This window comes from Argopecten irradians, chromosome 14, assembly GCF_041381155.1.
Source record: "Argopecten irradians isolate NY chromosome 14, Ai_NY, whole genome shotgun sequence".
Lineage (NCBI taxonomy): Eukaryota > Metazoa > Mollusca > Bivalvia > Pectinida > Pectinidae > Argopecten > Argopecten irradians.
The window spans coordinates 35,052,730-35,074,166 of record NC_091147.1 but is presented as its reverse complement, the minus strand read 5'-3'; the positions used below and the strand labels follow the sequence as shown (position 1 = coordinate 35,074,166).

General features: G+C 35.1%; 1 protein-coding gene and 1 long non-coding RNA gene across 2 annotated transcripts in view; both read left to right on the top strand.

The window, feature by feature from the left end:
• LOC138308223 (uncharacterized) overlaps positions 1–5,524 on the top strand; it is a 105,729-nt gene extending 100,205 nt beyond the window's left edge. Inside the window, exon 3 of the long non-coding RNA XR_011206093.1 lies at positions 2,055–5,524. This is a non-coding gene — a long non-coding RNA (uncharacterized lncRNA). The remainder of the gene's footprint in view (positions 1–2,054) is intronic.
• A 13,060-nt stretch (positions 5,525–18,584) lies between these two features.
• LOC138306854 (transcription factor Sox-2-like) lies at positions 18,585–20,663 on the top strand. The gene is made up of 2 exons (XM_069247356.1): positions 18,585–19,824; positions 20,222–20,663. Exons 1-2 carry the CDS (start codon positions 18,897–18,899, stop codon positions 20,266–20,268), a joined length of 975 nt encoding a protein of 324 aa, XP_069103457.1. The 5' UTR covers positions 18,585–18,896; the 3' UTR covers positions 20,269–20,663.
• The last annotated feature ends 774 nt before the right edge of the window (positions 20,664–21,437 follow it).

The following is a 21,437-nucleotide window of genomic DNA, read 5'->3' as shown; positions in this document are numbered from 1 at the left end:
TAATAAATATTCAATTAAAAGCGAAGCGATCGACCATATTCGGTACTTAATTTCGCCGCACGAATGAGTATTAATCAGAAAGGTTCAAACCTGTAGCGTAGATGACATGGGCGATTCGGAACCTTAGTACAAGGAAAGGTTCTGTTTCTGACAATGAAGATGTCACCGGCTTATGACAGAGCGTGTCCCGGGCGACAGTTTGTCAGCTCGCAAAACATATCCATGTGTCAGCGCAAAGTCGTAATCGCTGTTAATTAATTCATTGCTGTTCGTTTTCGTCCTCCCGTGGGACAAGCCGATAACGCGCAGCATTAATTGCAGTATATTTTATCTTAATTCCTGCAATTCAATCTCGGCGATTATTTTTTATTGTTTTTCATTCATATTAAAAAGCAGAATTGGGTGTAATTGTTTCCCAACAAATTAATTGAATAGTTCACATGTAGTTTCTGGAGGTCATTTTTCACTTGATTGAGGTCTTTTTTTATTTTTTCTTACTTGTTTTTTTTTTCTGATTTGCAAGTAAGATTTAACTTCAAAATCTGATTGAAATCGAATGCAACAAACACCTGCATACAACTTGTAATTGCATCGTGATGTACATTTCATATAATTCAATAACAGATTTAGATATCAGAGTTCGATTTAGATTACTTATTTAATGTATGTCCTGTCATATTTGTTCATCCCTTTAAATTTTAACGGATTAAGTTTGTGATATTGTTTCAGATATAGTGGGAAAAAATGTATAGTACGTCACATTTTCATATTAAATTCAACAAGATTTGATATTGGATATTACTTCCATTTAAATCAAGTGCAATGAACATGAATTGAAAAAAAAAAAGTATTTGAATTATCGGAATTCATAACAACGATCTAGGACGAAAATATCAGTGAATGATTTAAATTAAACACCAAATTTACCAAACGGTACATATCTTATTATCAATACATTAATACACAGCATATGCACAAATAAAAAAAAACAATATCTGGTTTCTAACGCCATACATCAAAATTTCATCAAATTTCAATTTTTATCTTCACACAATCAAAGTTTGATTTTCAAATTTCACACCTGATTGATCAATTGACTCAAGTGAGCTGTTTATGAACGGCATTGTTGATCAAATGTGTCTACCTTTCTCTGGGAGATGTAAAAAACTGTTTAAAGGCCGCGGAACTGAAACGGATAACTTTTTCTGTGTGATTGTCGTGAAGGTGTTCGTTGTAGTTTCTATGTGCAGTGTAACAATGCTGTATTGTATAGCGACAATGCTCGATCTGGAACCTCTTAGTCGGTATTTACCTGTAATCATTAGTTACTGCATTCGGACGAACATTCTAATGCTTTTGATTCAGTGGCTGCAACTGTTTGGCTTTCCAATAATTTTGTAACATAATGTTTGAGCAGTGAATCACTGAATTGGTCAAAATTGAAGTCGAGACATTTTGTTCTTTCCTTTTTTCTTTCTTCTTTATTCATGTTCTTTCTTTCTTTATTTATTTCTATCTTTCTTTCTTTCTTTTATTCATTAAATCATACTTTTTATCTTCTTACTCTTTCTCTATCATTCTTTCTATTCTCCTTACTATTTTCATACGCAAGTCCAAAAATCAAATTTAAAAGACAATTATATGCAGCATAGTACGTCACTCTGACGAACACCTTGAAAATATGTTAAAAACAATATAATACACGGTACCACCAGCTTCGTTAATCTTTGGACCAAGGTTATACTTGATAGTGCAATGCAGATTAGCTTTAGGTAATAGCACTCTGACCAAGTTACATTGTGTACGTGTACATACAAATGCTATTGTAAGTCAAGGCCCCTACAAAAATGCCAATAAAAATGTATTTTGTATACATTATCCATATACTCCAACATTCGTCTGATGTCGGGATGCGATCAATAATTGCAAATTTTTATTATAATGAATTTAATTTCATGCTGCAATTTTCTTTGTAAGTCTCAATGAAAAAAAATGAAATACAAAAAATGTCATTATTTTGAAGTTTCTCAGATTCCTTTGCTTTATTTTTTCAGGTACATTTGTACTTCCGAAAGATATTTTCAAAAAAAAAGGTAAGCCACATTTTTATCTCTATATCTTTTATTCTATACATTTTATTTCTATATGGAATTATGCATGTAAACCCCTCAAAAATATTAAGAATTAGTTTGAATATTTTAAAAACGAACATGAAAAATTGGAATTTCGCTTCAACGGTAAGTCTCTGACTTCGATGGTTATATACAACGGTAAAGATTATACCGCAAAGATGAATTTCTTTGATCAAACTAGTGAACTTCCGGTCAGTCCTAATGACCTACCATCAATCCTCTCCTCTAGGTCATCTTTCTGTCATTTGATGACGTCACGTCGCGTTTGGTATTAGAGGCGTCAGATTGACTAATGTTTCACGCTACATTACGAACCCGGTATCCGTTAGCTCGGGCCCACACACGGTATAAAGTCACAGTTATACGTAATGTATCGGATGCTTTGGGATATCAAAGTTATTATAAGAGCATAACCAGTCCTTGTGATACTGGGTCATTACTTTATCACCATATCTGGGGTAATTTATGCTAATTTTGAGATCAACTTCATATTTTCACCATTTCTAAAATACAGCATCCAATAGAATTAAAAACAGATTTTTGTTGCTATCAGGGGTATTGTGAGAGGCGAGGGTGTTAAATCCTCAAAAAATACTTCTCTTGTAATTATATAGGGAGTCATGTAATATGCCACTTATTTGTGTCGCCTCTGACGACATTGGCCATATGGAAGGCAACTGCAATACGCTTGTGCATTGCATGTATGTTTCATTATGTTACTTTGCAATACGCCATGCGGGTTTAATTTCACTTGTAACTCCTCGAATGTAACGCCCACGTAGCGAGGATTTCCGTTTAGGATTCCTTACGTTATGAAAAAACAACGTATGTATGTGTTATTTATTTATTTGATCTATAAATCCCCGTGTTCGTAAATCACGTCCATTGTGTAATATGTTGAGAAACAACATTTATCAGGTATAGAATTGGTTGGTTTTGTTTATTAGGTTAACGTGTTTTAAAACAACCAGAGCCATTTAAGGACGGCCTCTATGTGTCTGTATGTTTTGGGAGGCTGTGGTATATTCGGATTGTGTCTTCTTGTACTAGCGGAACTTAATATAAAGCATTTGGTTACATTAAAAACAGAATCTTGATGCGAACACCTGGTTTGTGACCGTGAAGAGTTACTTATAAAGTATTGTGTCTTCTTGTACTAGCGGAACTCTATATAAAGCATTTGGTTACATTAAAAACAGAATCTTGATGTGAACACCTGGTTTGAGACCGTGAAGAGTTACTTATAAAGTAGCTACGGGTATCATAGTTGTATTCTGTGTTGCCCTTCGCCAGTTAACGCAGAATTTGAGCAACATTTTAAAGAGGTGTCTGGCAGATCTTGAAGACTAGGTGTTAACGAGTTTAGGACAGGTGGCTGATTTCGACATTAATAACAAGTGCTCTCTTACTAAGTTTAATGATCTGAAAATAAAAAACGATTAGGTGCATATCTCGGTGAAAGACACTCCCCGACATTGTGTGTGGGCTATCAAACGGCTGATGCACAAAGGAAAATACACGTATCATTTCTTCAGTTTCCAAATACACGTGTACTTTAAGAAATAAAAAAAAATCACGAGATCTTTCAAGAAAATCACGAGACGAGACAATGTAATATAACGATAAGATATTTAAATCAACTTTTATTGAATCGGAAAAGTGTATGTTTATGAACTGCGACGCTTTAAAGTTACAATAATTTCCAATTCCATTGATAAATTACAAAATGTCATTGGTTTGTTTCAATTGAAAATTAGTTTATCGTACTACAAGGCAATATTCATTTCCTCCTTCTTGTCGCAAGGCTTTGTCGTCTGGCAAAAGCTATGCCCGGATTCCATAGGCTTATTTTCGTATCGTACTAGACAGCTACGGAACTCGGAACATATGAAGAGAGCAGAGATATCTATTTCAACGCCGATAAGTAACTTCCTACGATCAAAGTGTTCTGTTATCATAGCAATATCCCAATATCGCCGCCTCGACGCTCAGTATTTGTCCGGTGGTCGGGTTTACTTTGCCAAACTTAACAGTATTTTGTGACAAACTTGTCCTGTCCAGATAACGTGAGATCACCTTGAAGAGATTTGTAACTACCGCGCGCGTGCCGCATACCCCAAATCAGGTGAACGTGGAATTTGATTCATACTTGCGGCCAAGTACTGGATTTCTCCCCCGTGTTGATTGTCAAGACGTCCCCTGTGCCGTGCTAATTCTTTAATTCCGACCAGACACCTGGCGATAGTGTTTAAAGAAGACCGCGATGTTGACTCAAGGATTCGCTATTCTAAATAACACTGTCCTTTTTCATTAGACCTATACCGACTTCAATCAGTTTTACACAGAAACCCCTGATAAAGTAAGAATCACGTCTTTTCTTAATAAATGCTCGGACCTCTATTTTGATGATATGCTATCTTCTTCATAATTAGACATATGAGATGGGATTCTCTGGTTACATCTAAAACTAAACAGGAGATTCGGGCCCTTACAATAGACATTAATAACGCCTTTGTCAAAAACAATAGGCATGAATCTTCTGATTCACACAGGCAACAACACCGCATATTTTAGTTGCTTGTAACGCCTACATGACTGCGCCTATTCCTAGGCGTTGTCTCACTGACTGATGTCCATGCTTTGTCAGCGCAGACACATCACAGATGGTACAAAGATGCTGCTATGTGGGAAAAGTCAGAGTTCAATACGATATGCTTTTTTAGGTAAAAGTATAAAAAAAATCAAAGTTCGGAATATGCATCATCGATGGGTGTATAAAAGACATCAAATATTAAATGACAATGACATCAATCGTAATTTTATTGTCTATTTGAAAGGTCACCAGAATGTGATCCAATATGGGATGTTGTCATATCTTCTATGAAACGAGATGACAATAGGGATATGTATTTTAATCAGATTTTTTTCTCTATAGAACAATTATGATCATTCCCGCACGTGTTAAGCTAGGTTCACGCAGAAAACCCGGAGTTCCTCGAGAAAAAATAAAATCATCGAACCATGTTCAGCAATAGGCCTCGCCTACAACTTGAACTTTTTGAAGTCATGTGGTAAACTATCTGAAGACTTGAGCTAGTTGTAATGGGGATTACAAATCCAGATGTTCGCAATAAAGTGTTCGAAAAGGAAAAATACTCAGTACTTTAAATAATCCAACTTAAGACTTGAATTCAATATCAACTGACTCATCCTTTGCAGTGTATAATACCTTTATAGACTCAGAGGCATGACAAACAAATAGAACTTGAAAGTGGAGATTTAGAGTTAAGTTTACAAATCCAACCTGACCACGGGTCCAATACCATCAGTAGACATGGCTTATATATAACATACATATGTTCTGAAACAAGCAGTGTACATTATCAGAAGAATATTATGCATCGTGTATAATATTATTCCATTCTTCGTACTTTTTGATATAAAAAAATATAGAGTTCAAATGTTTTTAAAAACTGATTGACTGATCAAAAAAGTGAGAAAAATGAATTGAATTAAATTGAAGGAGGTTAGTACCTAAATTCTTTCTTTTGATGCTGTAGTTTTGTCGGAATGACCATAGTGATGGTTTTTTTTCTCACTTTTTTGTTCAATTGTTTGTCTTCATATTTTATTGTTTCGTCCATCTCGTGTACTATATATGCATTCAATGGTTCATAACTTTCATATGGTAGTTGGTGCTCTGCTGGACGATACAATAATGTGTAATCCGATGTTTAAGAATGCATACTCTATCCTTTGAAATTACAACATATAAAGAATAACCAATATCATTTTTCTGAAATTCTAAGATGTATTGCCATCCAATACTAAGCAGTTCAGCCCATTTCGTCTTGTAAAGAAGTACAAAATTTACGCCCTTTTGGGAGTAATTTTTGACGTAGACGGGTCCATTCATAGAGCGATAAATTGGGGCTTTTCTTAACTAGCATCGTACCTATACGTCAATGTCCATTTTTTCATACCTCCATACAGGTATGGGAATTTTACCTGCAGCGGTTTTTTTAATTAGCCGCGGCTTCACCCGTCTAGCGATGGAACCGCATCAGAGTACCCGATCCGGACCATCCCTAATAAGGTTCGGAAGCTCGAGGTGAACACGTGCAAAATCTAATTTAACGGGCGAAATCGACAGGAGCTTAAGGGTCATTTCAGATTAGGTTTCGTTAAATTGGTCAGTGTTTACAGCAGAATGACCATGGGACTGACCAGCGACCACTCAAAATCGCCAGTACCAACAGGTGTTTAAAAGAAATATGGGAAAATGTCGCCCAGGACTTGACCATCCTGTGAGAACGCGAATGTCCGTACCTGAACGGGTGAAAGGTCAGAGTTAGTGTCGAATGCCAACGGATGAAATAAAATGTATAGTGGGGTAAGGGTTTTGTAGAATTGCCATGAGCTGTTGGGAGAATAGGTTGACACGATTAAATGCACTGAAGTAATTATAAAGAAAACAGTTACAGTTAGGAACTTGAAATGACAAAACTTGAAATGAAATTGGAAAAGGAATAAAATACGCTGTACTCAGGTAATTGTCAATCAAAAAGTATATATATTCATGTGACATGAGTACCTTTTTGCACTTAAATAAGGAGAGTTTCGAGGACTGAATTATGGTACGAAAAAGGGTAGAAAATAACTTTTTTTCCAATATAACAACTGTATGTACACATCAAAAGTCTTGATATTAATTTATGTTGATAAAAATGAAAAATGGGGAAACTTTTCTTTCATTCTATTTGAATATGTCAAGTTAATCTTTCTTTATTTGAATTCTCCATACAACAATATATAATATACATTTGCTATAATGGTAAGTAGTGTGTAAGACATTATGCAAATATATCTAAATTTACTAATACGTTCTTGATGGACTACACTTAGAAAGTGAACTTATACAATGATTGAAAACTATTGAAATTTAATAAACAGCACTGTAGAGAGTTGTCCATTTCATAGATAACTGCTTAGTTCACTCATTACGTCACATCAACTGCGTCATATCTTACGTCCTATACTTGTTTCAGCATATCACACCCGATTACGTCATAAAATGCAAATAACACGCACCTGCCGTTTTGTCATACTTGTTCTATTTGTCATCATAAATATCAGAGGGTTATAACACTTTAAGAAATTATTATACATTTTTTTACGTATCATTCATATTAAAGTATACCACCTATGGTATCAATTTGGGTATGGTAATGTTACATTGTAATATGTGTTTACAACCAAGAAAATAAACATCAAAACATGTCATTTTAAAACGATATCAACAACATTCAAATTAAAAAGAAATGCTGTCACTTTTCACGGTTCGTTGCTGAAATCATCGCTAACCTTCCTATTTTATCGTCACATCTCTAACAGCAGATCTGTTCCGAAGATAAACCTTTAAAACAACTGTTTTCATTGTGTCAATCTAATATACAAACATTGAAGGTTTGACCGTAATACGACATGAGCGTGGACAATAGAATGACATGCGCAATTTCAAGATGACAGCGTCGTATTTCCCCGAGTTTTACTTACATTCCAGGTGAAAAATCCCCTAAAGGGGCTTTGTCAAGTCCTTACGAAAACAAATGGATCATTAGGTCAGACCGCATGACGGGTGGAAAAAGGGATCTCGGCGGTAGCGGGCCCACGCCGTACTAAACCCTAAAATAAACACTTTCGACCGCAAAAAACGAAGCGAGCGATAATTAGTTTATCGGTGTCGGCCCATTAAGGGGTCTGAGGCCGTGTGAACCCTTTGTGATACCGGCTGATAATCCATTTGTAACGGCCTACGTTATAATTAAGGACTATTGTTTATTTGCGCTGCGGGAATCCCTCAGGGCGCTTTTTCGCGCAATCATAGGGAGCCGATCGCGTAACGAACAGCATGTGGTCGCTACTTCCGGTACCAATTCGTGATTTTTAACACCTTGTCTTTCAGCCAGGTGAAGAGATTTCGATGATTTTCACCCTTTGAAGAATGCTATCCGGAATGTAATTAACAAGTCTCAATAGTTATGAAGAAATACCTATGCATAAAAGAATAATCAATAATATTATTTCATGGTAAATGATGTTCAGCACACGTGTGAGAAGCGAAACATTAAGAAATCATTTAAATAAATAATAGAAAGATTAATTAAACTCATTAAAGCTATTGTTTCATATAATATGTGTGATAAATGAACACATATATCTGAATACAAGATTTGATATCAAGGAATCGGATTTCATGAAGTGCATTAAAGCGATATTGGATTATTAAACAATACGTGTAAAGGAAGTGAAAAATTGAGAAATCATTTAAAACAAATTTCAAAAACAAAAAGATTAATTTATGTTATTCAAGTTATTGTTATACAGACTTTGTGAATTTATTATCTTAATTCAAAGTTGGATATCACGGAGTCTTATTTAGGTTATGAAGTAGTGTATTAAACTATATTAGATAATTACTAAAGCGGGAAATGTGTCAATAAACCCTATACCCAGTTAACGAATGGTTAAGAAATTAATGCTCACTTAATATACAAACATATTTATATATAGCATCAGCGGATTATACGGTTATCGATTGAAATCTCAAAGAGCGTATCGAAAGGCAAACTTGCATCTTCCATTTGGAATACCTGGCGAACAGATTGAATATCATTCAGGTCCCTTTCCCGTACGGAATGTATGTTTCGGGGACATGTATACAAGACGGGGATAAAAGGGCGGGGATTTATATGGTAATCGAAGGTCTCGTACTCATCGCCCCGGAGTCAGTAGAAAAGCTGGATTATTCGCACCAAGAGACTGGACGAAATGTCAATTACATTTCCGCAGTTGTCTGGGTTCTTTTAATGCACCGTAGTTGCTTGAATACGTGAGTGAAGTACGATTATAAATGTCATAATTGAAAAATTAATGATAGAAACATCGAGTCGGGTAAACAAATTCGGGCAAACATATTCCCGTGTTAACGTGAAAATATACTTCCAATTTCATGAATAATTTAAAGATGACGGACTATGTATTTGTATCACTTAAAATAGAGATAAAGAGACACTACTGTCTTAATTTTCGCTTAAAACTACATTTAACAATATTTGTCGTGATAAAAAACACGCTTATTTGGTAGAGTTTTAAGTCTGAGATTTTGTTTTCTTTTGCACATCATGTATGATGCGTTTATGAGATATTGTCGACAAAGAAAGTTACTTTCTCTTAGTTATAAAACGGAGTCAAAAGAGGGCGTTGTTGGGTTCTCTGTCGTTTGTAGTTAGAGGGTGCTGAAATTTTATTCAAGATGGCCTTGCTCAAATACGAAATTGGTTTGGTATTTTTGTTATTTTCATTTGAGTTGAAACTCAAAAGAGGTCGATGGGGTTTTTAGTCTCTGAATATCAGTAATAAGATGGCTTCGCTTGTAGTTCTCTTTCTCACTTATAGTACATGGCTAGAGGGAAATTTTATGTAATTCATGTGGTCTTGTATTTTCACTGAAAAGCGATCAAAAGGGCGTTCTAGTTTTCTCTCGTGAGCATATCTTGCAGGTACATAGTAGACTTCGTCAGGGAGCGCTGTTGTTTTCCCTCTCGTTTGACAAATTAATGTAAGATATTTATATCTTAAGTCTCGGAGTAGATAAGCTGATTACGACTTGAACCAAAGACCGCCGCCATTATTTCTCCGCATGTCGCATGTAGGTGGCGAAATAAGTAGATCTCTCCAGAGCAAATAACATGTGTAAATAACTGCGGCTAAACCGGGTCTCCCTTCTCACCACCAAATACCATTAGGTAACATGGCCGCTTAGTAGCCGTATACCTGAAGGCTAAATTATTTAAATAAACACCATATTTTATGTACAGTAGCAATTCTTGTCCAAATAGATATCCATTTCTCCACTTAATGGACGTCGGTGAGTTCCGCCAATAAAATAAGACGATTTCTGTCTACTATATCCAAATGCTAAATATGGATTGATCATCGCTTCGGGGTTATTTACATACCAAGAACAATGCGGCCGAGAGTTTCGCTCGACCAGAATACGGAAACATCGTTAAACCAAACAAATTGAATTATATCATAACTAAATGCATTTACGCTAAATACTCGTTAAATATCATATTCATAGTTAGTTCAATGAATAGCAGTAACGAGTCGAAATCCCCCGCGCCAATTGTTCGAACTCGCCAGCAATGCTAAATCCTACCGTGTTATTGGTGTGTGGGTATTGTAAAGAGAGAGCGTGAAAATCCATAGCCGACTAGCCATTGAGCTTGTATGAAAAGAATTTTCGCCTATTATCTGGTAGTACAAAATATATTGTTGGGTTTCTGAAAGAGTCGTTTCTTTATCTCGTTACATATTACATTGCCTAAGAGAGCCTTCCATTTAAAATGGAGAATAAAAGTTTTATTGATAACACACAATTAGCAGGCAAGACGGCCTTATATGTGGGTATTTTACTAGCATTTGTACCACTAAACCAGTAACATTTGGACGGTTGAGCCATTGGCAAAAGTCTGTGAGATACAGGGTTTTTCATACATATTGGATATTATGTATACATATAAATATGAATTTATGTATCTATTTCACTCAACTTTAGATTTAAATGAGGATTCTGTAGTGATATCAAAATCCACCAAAGTCCGAGATCAGAGGTAAGTTATTACGTAATGCAGTACTGTATTTGGTCTAGCGGTATTTTTAAGTAAATATAAATATTTTTTTAATCAAAACTGCTTTGAGAATTTCCGTTCGAACGAATTTTAAAGATGTCTTCTTGGAATTTCATAAAATCCTTTATGAAAGCATGAACATCGGTTTCAGGAAGTCTTTTAATTTACATGTAGAAAATTTGATATTGCGTAGTACGTTATTATAATTTTTGTATTTATTTAATTTTAAGTCAAGCATACAATGCTAACGGAAGGCAATGTTTATTCAAAATACACACTGTTCAAGATATACACGACAAAGATTAATTATATCTTTATAAGAAAAATGAGATTTTGATCTCAAAATGTTTAAAACATATTAGATTTCCTTCCATCGCTCTCCTGAAGCACCTTATCTCACTTCATTCATGTGGAGTACTCGAATGTTTTCATCTACAAAATCCAACATGGCGGCGAGTGTCGACCTAACTACCTGTGGATTTTTAACACAAATTCCTCGCGTCTAGCTAAGGTGGTTACGTTCCGCTTGACTGGTTTCACAGCTAAATCTTGATCCCTTTACCCCGAACTTCTCAGTTATAAAACTTTGTTTAGAGTTTGAAGTTTAAAACATACCAAAAAGTACTGAATTTCTAAACGAGATATGTTCACATGACCCCCGTGAACATTTTACTTCATATTATTATGCTTGAATAGGTTTGAAAATTTAACACTCTTTTTCAAAATAAATGACATCTTAGCACGAAACATGTCTGTTACCTGACGTAAACTAACCAGGGTTTACACCGTATGTATACAGTAAAGTTTCTGCCCGTCATAGCTCTTATCTTGTATCCCATCTACTTGTCGTAAATTACGGAAATGTTCATGTCAGGATTTCGGGACCTGTAGTATAATGCTCACCGAGTTACGACTGTCCAATTGGAGCAGTTTCCGGTGTCCGACAAGGGGGCAGTCCTGATATTACTTATATTTTTGTTAGACAAAAATAAGATAGGTTTCGGGGTCAAGGTCAAATCTTTACCTGTGTTTTGAGCACGAGATCAGAGACACTTGCACGTGTTGGGATTGATAATATAGATACATAACTACAAAATGATATTAGCGATTGCAATACAAATCAAATCATGTTTAAATGAAACGTCTAACGCCAAAATGCGCCTGGTACTAAAATGCATGCACGTCTCATGCCAAGATAAGAATCAAAATCAACCACAAACACTTGCAAAAATACATCAAAATATACCAAAACAAGTCAAAACTCAAAGAAAAGAACTTAACAATGAAACCAAACTATACATGTCTCTCGCTAAAAACCATTTCTCACGCCTTGAAGTTATGTCTCACGCCTTGAAGACATGTCTCACGCCTTATGGCATTTCTCACGCCAAAACAAACATGTCCCCCGCTAAAACATGTGTCACGCCAGAATTAATGCATGTCTCGCTCTAACATTGTTTTCTTTACTTAAAATTATAAACATCTCATCATATAATTTTTGTTTTCTCACGCAAAACTCAAACTATGGCTGTCAGTAAAATCATTCCATGCCCAAATCTTTCAGACCCATACTAAAAGACATTTTACGCCCAAATCTCCCACGTCCAAACGTCCAGACGTTTCCGGTCTCAATCTCTCACATCAAAATAAAACGACTTCTATCCAAATCAACCATTTTTATAACGCTAATACACGCCTGTTTCAAAACTATTTTGTAGTTTAGCATGCACTTTCATGTATCCATGTCAAACTTATTTGAAGACCAAAGAGATTTTATTCCATCACAAAATATATGCGAGAAATCAAAACAAATCACCAGCTCTGTCCAGATTTCGTGCATGTAACCCCAAACCAAATCTTTTGATTTTGATACGCGTAAACAGTTATGCTGTATTTTTGGGGAGTTAGTAATTAGTTTTCACATAAATATGGCAATTTTGACGAGTGATGAGGTAAGTGTTGACTAGGTGTAAGACGGGGGTTAGCCGGAGGGGGGGGGGGGGGGGGGGTACGTGTGTAAGGACATGGGAGGTCATGAGGATGGAGATGGGGAGTTACATTTAAAAGTGGGGAGCGAGAGAGAACTATACAGCCGAATTCGAGGAGTTACAGATGGGGATGTGTGAATGAGAAGGAATGAGTGGTGACTATGAAGAAAAGGGGCGGAGGTTGAGAGTAAGGGGATAACAGTAAGTGGATAATATATGAGAGTGGATGGGAGGGGATTGTGATACGGAGAGGGGGGTCATAGTAGAAGATGAAGTGGTAGAGGCGGGATTCTTTATGGAGTAATGTGTAGATTTTATGAACGCTAGTCACTTGTTTTCACCTACATAACTTCGCCTATTTAGGCTTTGTTTCACCGTAGATGGAGATGATGATATGTCTGTTCATAGCAAATCCTGTGCAGCAGTGATAAAGTCAAAATGATGAAATGGAGGAGTTGGGTTGGGTTAAGTTGGGGTGGGGGTGGGGTGGGGGATGGGGGGGTAGAATGGATGATAACTTTTTTTGGCTATATCTCGGGGGTACGGGCTCCCGGGATAAGGCTAATACACAGAGACGAAATACACATTATTTATAAAGTCAGCAGCTTTTCGAGAAGACCTGATATACCGACCCTATACATTGAGAGACATTCTTACTTTAGTAATTACATTCAATACCCGTTGATGCGATCCAACAGATTTATTGGTTTTGAATTCAATGGCCCCACGTGTGTATACACACGGGCCTTTTATACCGCCCGAACATAAATACCGCTAACTCATATTATTTCTATAGAGGTTCAGTATAAATGAATTTTAAAGAGTTTTGTATATAAAAACGTTTAATAGTTAATTACTCCGAAACTCCGATAAATTTCTATCTTTTGTTTGGTATTTACTAAGTGATAATATCTGTTTTTTCATTTTTTTATTTATTTATTTCCAGTGCTAATAGTTCATTTGTAAACAACACCAAGACAATTTCATGTTTAACTAAAATTGATGTAATTTCCCGATTTTATTTAGAAAAATAATTTCAGTTATATGCTCAAATGATTTATATTATTCCTCTAATTGTGCCTTAGTTGTTAATTCTAAATACTTCTATCAGTTAAGCAATCAGTTAAATGATATTTCGGTTCCCTGGCCAGGGTCCGGTTGTCAATTTTTTAATTTTCACCGTAAGCTTAATGAGGGGGTCAGAGATGTTTTGTTGATTTTTACCACTAAATGATTGATGTCAAATACAACTTTTCTTCCTCCTGTAACATACTTGTATGTTTGAGAGAGAAATAGAACCTGAGACATTTGATGCAGAAACATATACGCTAGCCTATATAAACAAATAGTTATATACAAATCATTTTAGTTTTTCTCATTTAGAATTCGAACTTTCCTAGTGAACATTTTATGCTACTGAAATGTTATTTTTTACCATATAAGGCTTTGGTCCAGAATAATTTAAACAATTATATAAATATTATATAATCTTATGTAACTCTTTTAGTTTGATTTTCTGAATAAATACTTTTTGGTGAAAAAAACACCAATTTATTTAACCAAATATATTTATTCTGATTAAAATAAAGACTGATATACATACAAATTACAACATACAATTTGTAATCTCAAATTTCGAATTACAAGTATTTATTTCAAATTGACCAATGAATTGTTTATTACAAATAAACGACTTACATTCATATCCAAACTAGTACATGCATTTGAAAGTTGAGGATAGATTGTTTGGTGTTATCTTTTTTCAAGATAAGGAATTTTTGTTTTGATAAACTATTTGTTTACTAACAAACAAGTTGTAAGTAGTAAAACTTGCACGTGTAGCTACATAAGATTTAACAAAGGTATAAATGGTTTGTTTTATTTACGGACAAAGGCGAGAAATAATGGAACTTGTATTTGGAGATAAACTCGTTCGGTTGTGTGTTAAGACACGACTTACAACAATTAACGTCAAAACCACAGGTGCGAATATTACAGGTACTAGCCGGCCAGGTACCCCAGGGGTCGGGCCGATTGTACTGCTAAAGGCTATCACACGCCCGGGTATGACAAGGAGATGACATTTTCACCTGTCATCCTTTTCCAATTAGCCACCTGAGTACAATTCCCTAATGACATTTTCTTACCTGTCGCTCCGGTTTGAGCTGAGCACGCCGGCTAATTGCATTGATTTTACCAAACGATATAATTTGGACAGAAATGATAGAAAATATAATGATTTGCCCAACGAATGTTTAGATTCTATTGGAAAATGTATCCTACATAATTAAAACATCAAAATATATTTATCAAAATCGGTTATTTTACCAATAATATTTTTATGAATAATTTGCTTCATATATATGTCTATAATTGATGTATCAAATTTTTGTATTTATCATTTAATGCACACTATAGCATATTTTTCTTCCAGTCATTTCAATATCATTATGACATATTCTGAGAAATCCGGATATCTTGTCACGGTTCCTGACCAGTCTTTATAATACTTACTCGGCGCCCCTTTAACATGATGAATGGACGTACACAGTCAATGTGCTGGCGATATCTAAATCGAGAGAACTCACATTTTTTATGTATAGAATCACATTTCTTAATAAGAAATACAATTATCTTATATTCACGTACATATGTAAATGATAAAATAAATTAAAAAGTAATTATGGTAAAATAATATCAATGCCCATTGAAGACTATTAAATTAAAATTTTCACACTATGTGTTAAAGGAATATTTAACTGAAATATATAAATTATGCGCACAGATTTATAGAAATCTTTCAAATCTGCTTCTACTGCATTGGTTAGCGCCGGTGCACGTGCAGCGTTGAGTGATGCACGTGTATTTGATTAATCGTATTATTTTTCCTTGTAAAATTCTGACGGCGGATCCAAAAAGCTTTTAGATAAAATCGAAATAATAATTCAGACAAGTTTCAATTAGCAAATTGAAGAATATTAATTTGTTTATAGAACTATAATCCAGATTTATTATTATTTATTAAATACAAATGATGCTAATAACGTCTGGAATAATTTTCGTCAACTCAGAAAAAAAATCGTCAAAGAAAACAATATTTAAATATGCTTGGGTAATTTAGCTGCTTATCAAAGGCATATACCTTGTAACATTTGTGGAGTTGGCTTAGGTACATGTACAATATAGGTACAAACAATATCGCCTTCATCATACACAGTCGATTCGATGTTGATCGTTAACATACATGCATTAAACCAATAATTAAAATGTATAGCTGCAATACATTTTAATTGTGGACTCAGTATTTTATACCATTATTTATAAAAAAAAATATAAGATTAAACAACCCAGTATACCTTCAAAAATCGTGACATTTTCCAGAGACTTCCAGTAGTATTCGTGACTCTGCTTGCCCCTTGTATTTTTCTAATCAATTATGTATAACAAAAAGATCCACCAAGGCACTTTGCTAATACATTTTTGGTTTCGGATCCGTATATATATTCATGACAAAGCAATTTCATGGGGAGCGAAAAAGGCCTCGCCTCATCAATTAGCATGGCGGTTATAATTTCATAATTAATAGAATTTCAACGTCGATGTCCGTTCGCTGCGGCTACGGGGGTAGCCCAGTACACAACTGAATATTTATTTATAAATAATCGAAAGATAATTTGTAGGTGACATCTGGGATACAGCTTATATCTGAAATCCATAATATGCTACGGACAAGGTCAAAATACTGGTATAAATACATCTATAATTTTTCATTTTTAGTTGAAGAAGATGACCTAAAAATATGTAATTTTTCCCCAATATGTTTTAACAATTTTCTGGTTTTAATTGTTTTTAATTATATATCACTCTATATTTGAAATGTGATGGATGACATCTGTGCAGGGGCCAAACGCTAATCCTCTCTGTGCTTGAAAGACAATCCTATGAATGGCCGGCAAGAGTGGAGATCACGAGATCATAGTAACTGTTCTGATACATACATGTAATATACACAACCCCAACACATACTTGCAATACAATTGGAACAAAAGCAAGTAAATGAATAAATCATGATTTTCTACCAATGAAATTCTCCGCTGTACTATTGAAACGCTGAATGAAATGTCTGAACGTAAATACAAAGCTTTATAAATAAATCAGTTAATGATCCCATTCAATATAATAGCTTATTGTATCCTTTAAAGTGTTGTCTTTTATTTACTTGTCTATTCACAAGCATAAATATATAATCGCTTAACTCTCTTAAACGCACAGACATTGTTGACAACTCCGTTTATTTACAAGTAGCACATTTACTATAAACTACGCATGAAATCTTGTGTAGTAATCAATTTCAGGTCAGTTGCTTTCTAACTGCAACCAGACACACATTTCCCATTCATGAATGGCCCGAGTTGTTGATTTCATTCAAGTCAAATCTTTAGCAGGACACAGCCAACTAGTGACATTACGATTATATGCATTGTTTCGCGTATACAAAGCGATAGATATTACAAGTACAATACCCATTCTTGTAAGCTTTAGATCGCGGTAACGGGAGCATGTATAGAAAATGGCTACAGGTTATAAAGTAACTTTACACCGTTTATAAAGCTAAGCATTACTTTCTATTCAAGTCTAGGTTTTGTGTAGCACACTATGTAACGGTCCCAACTTTCAGCTGTCAGAATTTTTATTGCATCATGCTAGTTTAAGATACAAATGTTTAAAAGGATATTTTCTAAATTGGTTGACCGTTTATATGTAATAGCATTTTAATGCTGAAAGTAAATAAAATGACTGATCTAGATTATGTACATATATATGTGTATTCATGCTTTGTTTGGTTGTTAAAAGTATTTTCCGCAAACACGTGCCTGGGATCTTGCCATAGTTTACTGTTTATTTATTTTTTATCATTTGAGGATACAAAACATTAAAATATGGGACATTTCTCAATTCCTCCTAAAAATGACATATAATTTACATTTATATATTTCATTTATATTTATTAAATATCTTTAACAGTATGTCAGTTTTGTAGAGTACATTTCAACATTCTGCTTCAAGTATTCTGCTCCAAATTTATTCATTGAATCCCACTTTAAGAGACGATGAACATAGTTTTTTAATTTGTCAGAGAACTTTCTATCTATGTCATTTTTGTCTGGTTAAGATATAGCACAGTTACCTAATGGGGTGTAGGAAATACATTTCTGAGAAAAAAAATCAGGGTCTAAACTCTTTTATTGTTAGAATTTCGTAAAAAATGTTTTTTTTTAAAGTTATTTCACAGAAATTGAATACATATCTTATTTTATATATCTTTTTTTTCACATGAGTTTAAAACTAGATATATGAGTTTAAAACTAAATATCTAAGTATAATGGCATTTTATAACATTTTTTTAAATAAAAATCATCAATTCCGTGATTATATTTCATTAATGTCAAAATAAACTTTATCAAAATATATATTTATTTAGCTTTGATTGGCATAAGCTCTCTAACTCATTCTATTAGTTGTCTTATGTTGTTGTCTTGTGACACTGGGTCGAGAAAATCTGCATTTCAATTCTTGGCACGGCCCCATTTTCCATGAGTTGAACGAAGTTCAGTTGAAACTATTTACTCAGTCCGCCCGTCACACAAAGCCGGTTACCTGTAAGCCCCGCCCACTATTTCTCTCACCTTGCCCACCGCTGAAATTTATTCGCAGCGGTGACACGCAAGGCTCAGGAAATTAGCATAGCCTTATTTGATTGGCCGAGAGCATTTCTGTTTGTTCGCTTCTCAATCAATAACCATGTGTTCAGTAAAGCATATTAGGCAAAGAAAAAGAGGTGCTTGGCTATAGAAGACGGTCTTTTGAAACGCAGAGAAAAGCCTGGGAGATTTATCAATTCTATCTTCTACTGTTGGACCGGAGTTATATTCATAAGCATTGGACTTCAACAATAACTGGAGTTATAAAGAAGTTTGTAGGACAGTATTGGAGCCTCTGTTTATTTACTTGTGAATCGTGACTCGTGTTACCCGACAAACTTGTACCGTGTGTTGTGTTTGTGACATTACCCACGGAATATGGAGCAGGACATGTCGAAAGCTCAGTTACAACAAACTTTAGGTGGGGTACCGGTATCAAACCCGGGGATGGGGGCACCCCATCAGGCTCACCAGGGGCACCCCCAAAATCATCAGGTGCACCACCCCCATCAACAACCTCACTCACCCCCCGAACAAACGAACATTTCTAACGGAAGTGCGGGTCGTTACCACCCTGGACATCAACCCCACTCCCCACCCGAACAAACCAACATTTCTAATGGACAAAGTGGGGGCCTAACTGCCCAACAGAAGAAAGACTTGGATAGGGTCAAGCGCCCTATGAATGCGTTTATGGTGTGGTCGAGGGGTCAGCGTAGAAAAATGGCCCAAGAAAACCCAAAAATGCACAACTCTGAAATTAGTAAGAGACTCGGAGCTGAATGGAAACTTTTGACAGAAACTGAGAAACGTCCGTTTATCGATGAAGCTAAGAGACTTCGTGCGATCCATATGAAGGAACACCCCGATTATAAATACAGGCCGCGCAGGAAGACAAAAACTCTCATGAAAAAGGACAAATACGCGCTACCCGGAATGCCGACCGGTGCCCCCCTTCAGCCCGGGAGGGAAGGGGCTGGTATGTACCCCATGAATGGTTATATGCCAAACGGTTACATGATGCACGATCCCAATGCATATCATATGGCAAATCAAATGGGACTTGCAGGACAATATGGTTACCCTCCAAATATGGCTACACAACCTATGGCTATGCCTTCGAATCAGATGACAACAGGATCATATATGAACGGAACACAGAGTTATACGATGTCCATGGCTTACGGCGGAATGGCAGCTTCCCAAGTCCCCCAATCGTCCATCAAGAGGGAGCCACAGAGCGGAGCCCCGGGACAGCCCGTCCCCTCGGGAGGAAGGAATCCTGGCGACCTACGAGAAATGATTAGTATGTATTTACCGGGGGACTCGGGGGACCATAGTGTTGCGGCTCAACAGAGACTAATGCATCAATCACATTATCAACAATCTGCTTCGGAAAATAGTACAGTTCCGTTAACACACATGTAACGTTTATCAAAACGAAAACAATTTTTACATCTTCAACAGTATATCTGAAAAAAATCCTAGCGTGTGTGATTGTTTAAACTATTATAACGAACTGATTTTTTATTCTATAATCTTCACGAACTTTTATTAGACGTGAAATATGAACTAATCTCTCCCCATTTGAATCATCATAAAAATTAAAACAAATTAACTCTAGATATGTTTGAATATGATGATTTTATGACACCTGGTGTTTCATGCGTTTAAGACGGAATTTCCTGACTTTTTACTTTTAGGAGGAGATCAAGTTCCGGTACACTACGAAAACCCATGGAGGGACTGAGATTGGTGTGAGGATTCGCGTGTGGAAAAGTTTCAAAAAAAGTTTTATTCGTTGCTCACCTCAAATGTGGAGAATGAAGAACAAATGTGATGATGGTCGCGAGTGTGCAAGTTTTTTTCCCTGGGACATATACATTTGAGGAATCCCTTATCCAGGCAGGAAATCCAATATACAATTGTGCTATTTTATGTCTTATGTTAAATATTGAACAGTAGCATTTGTTTATAAATTGAATCTATTTGTTTATAACGAGAGCATTTTGCAACCATATATATATGTGGCATAATATGTTGTATGAATGTAATATTTGTGTATTTGTTGTAAGAATGGCGTAAAAGTGAATCCTGGAGCAAAAACTTTATAATTAAAAACATTTTTGTTTGCTCATCTTTATTTAGAAAAATGAAAAACTATTTTTGTAAGTATACTTTCTAAATTTTGTACAAATAATTGTGTGCGAATGTACAGAATAAATTTTTCTTAAAAGATTATAAAAAGGTATTTAAATGCCATTTAATTTTATAAATATTCGGGTAAGATAAATTTTCGTTTTCTTCGGTACACTTTCTTGTATTTACTGCTGATATTATGAAATAGAAAATTCCTTTGAAACATTTATACCAATGTTTCCAAGTTTGTTTGTTCAAAAGTGGCTCAGTATTTTTTCTATGTGAGAAAATATAAATTATTATAATTATTTCCTCAAAGAAATATACAAAAAATTTATTAATAGATTTGCATTTTTTATTTTCAAGCTTTCTATACTTATGCTAATTTGTAAATATTTATAGAAATGACTGTTTAATGAATGAACAGTCTTACGCTATGGCGTAAAAAACAAATAGAATAAATTAAAAAAAAAATATCTGAACAAAATTTATATCTTCATTGATTTGTTTTAGCATTAAGTTTGACGGTTTTTGACGAGGTATTTTCCTTTTTCCTAAACCCATAGTTGTAAAACTATTCTACCGGCTGGTCGCTTGACAAGTGTGTAAACAAAATTCAAGTTTGAGTGCCCAGTGTTGACAAAACTTGGATCCTGTTTTAAACTGTTTGTCATGAGAAAATCGCCTACTTTAGTAGCTGGTGTGTCTAAAGATACTGAAATGGCATTCAATTATAGTCAAAGTTTATCAAGTTGAGACCTACAAAAAAGTTTCTAAATT

Coding starts and splice junctions, on each gene's coding strand:
- LOC138306854 (XM_069247356.1), top strand. CDS start 18,897: ATGGAGCAGGACATGTCGAAAGCTCAGTTACAACAAACTTTAGGTGGG. Junction 19,825..20,221: donor CGACCTACGAGAAATGATTA/GTATGTATTTAC, acceptor TTTTACTTTTAG/GAGGAGATCAAGTTCCGGTA.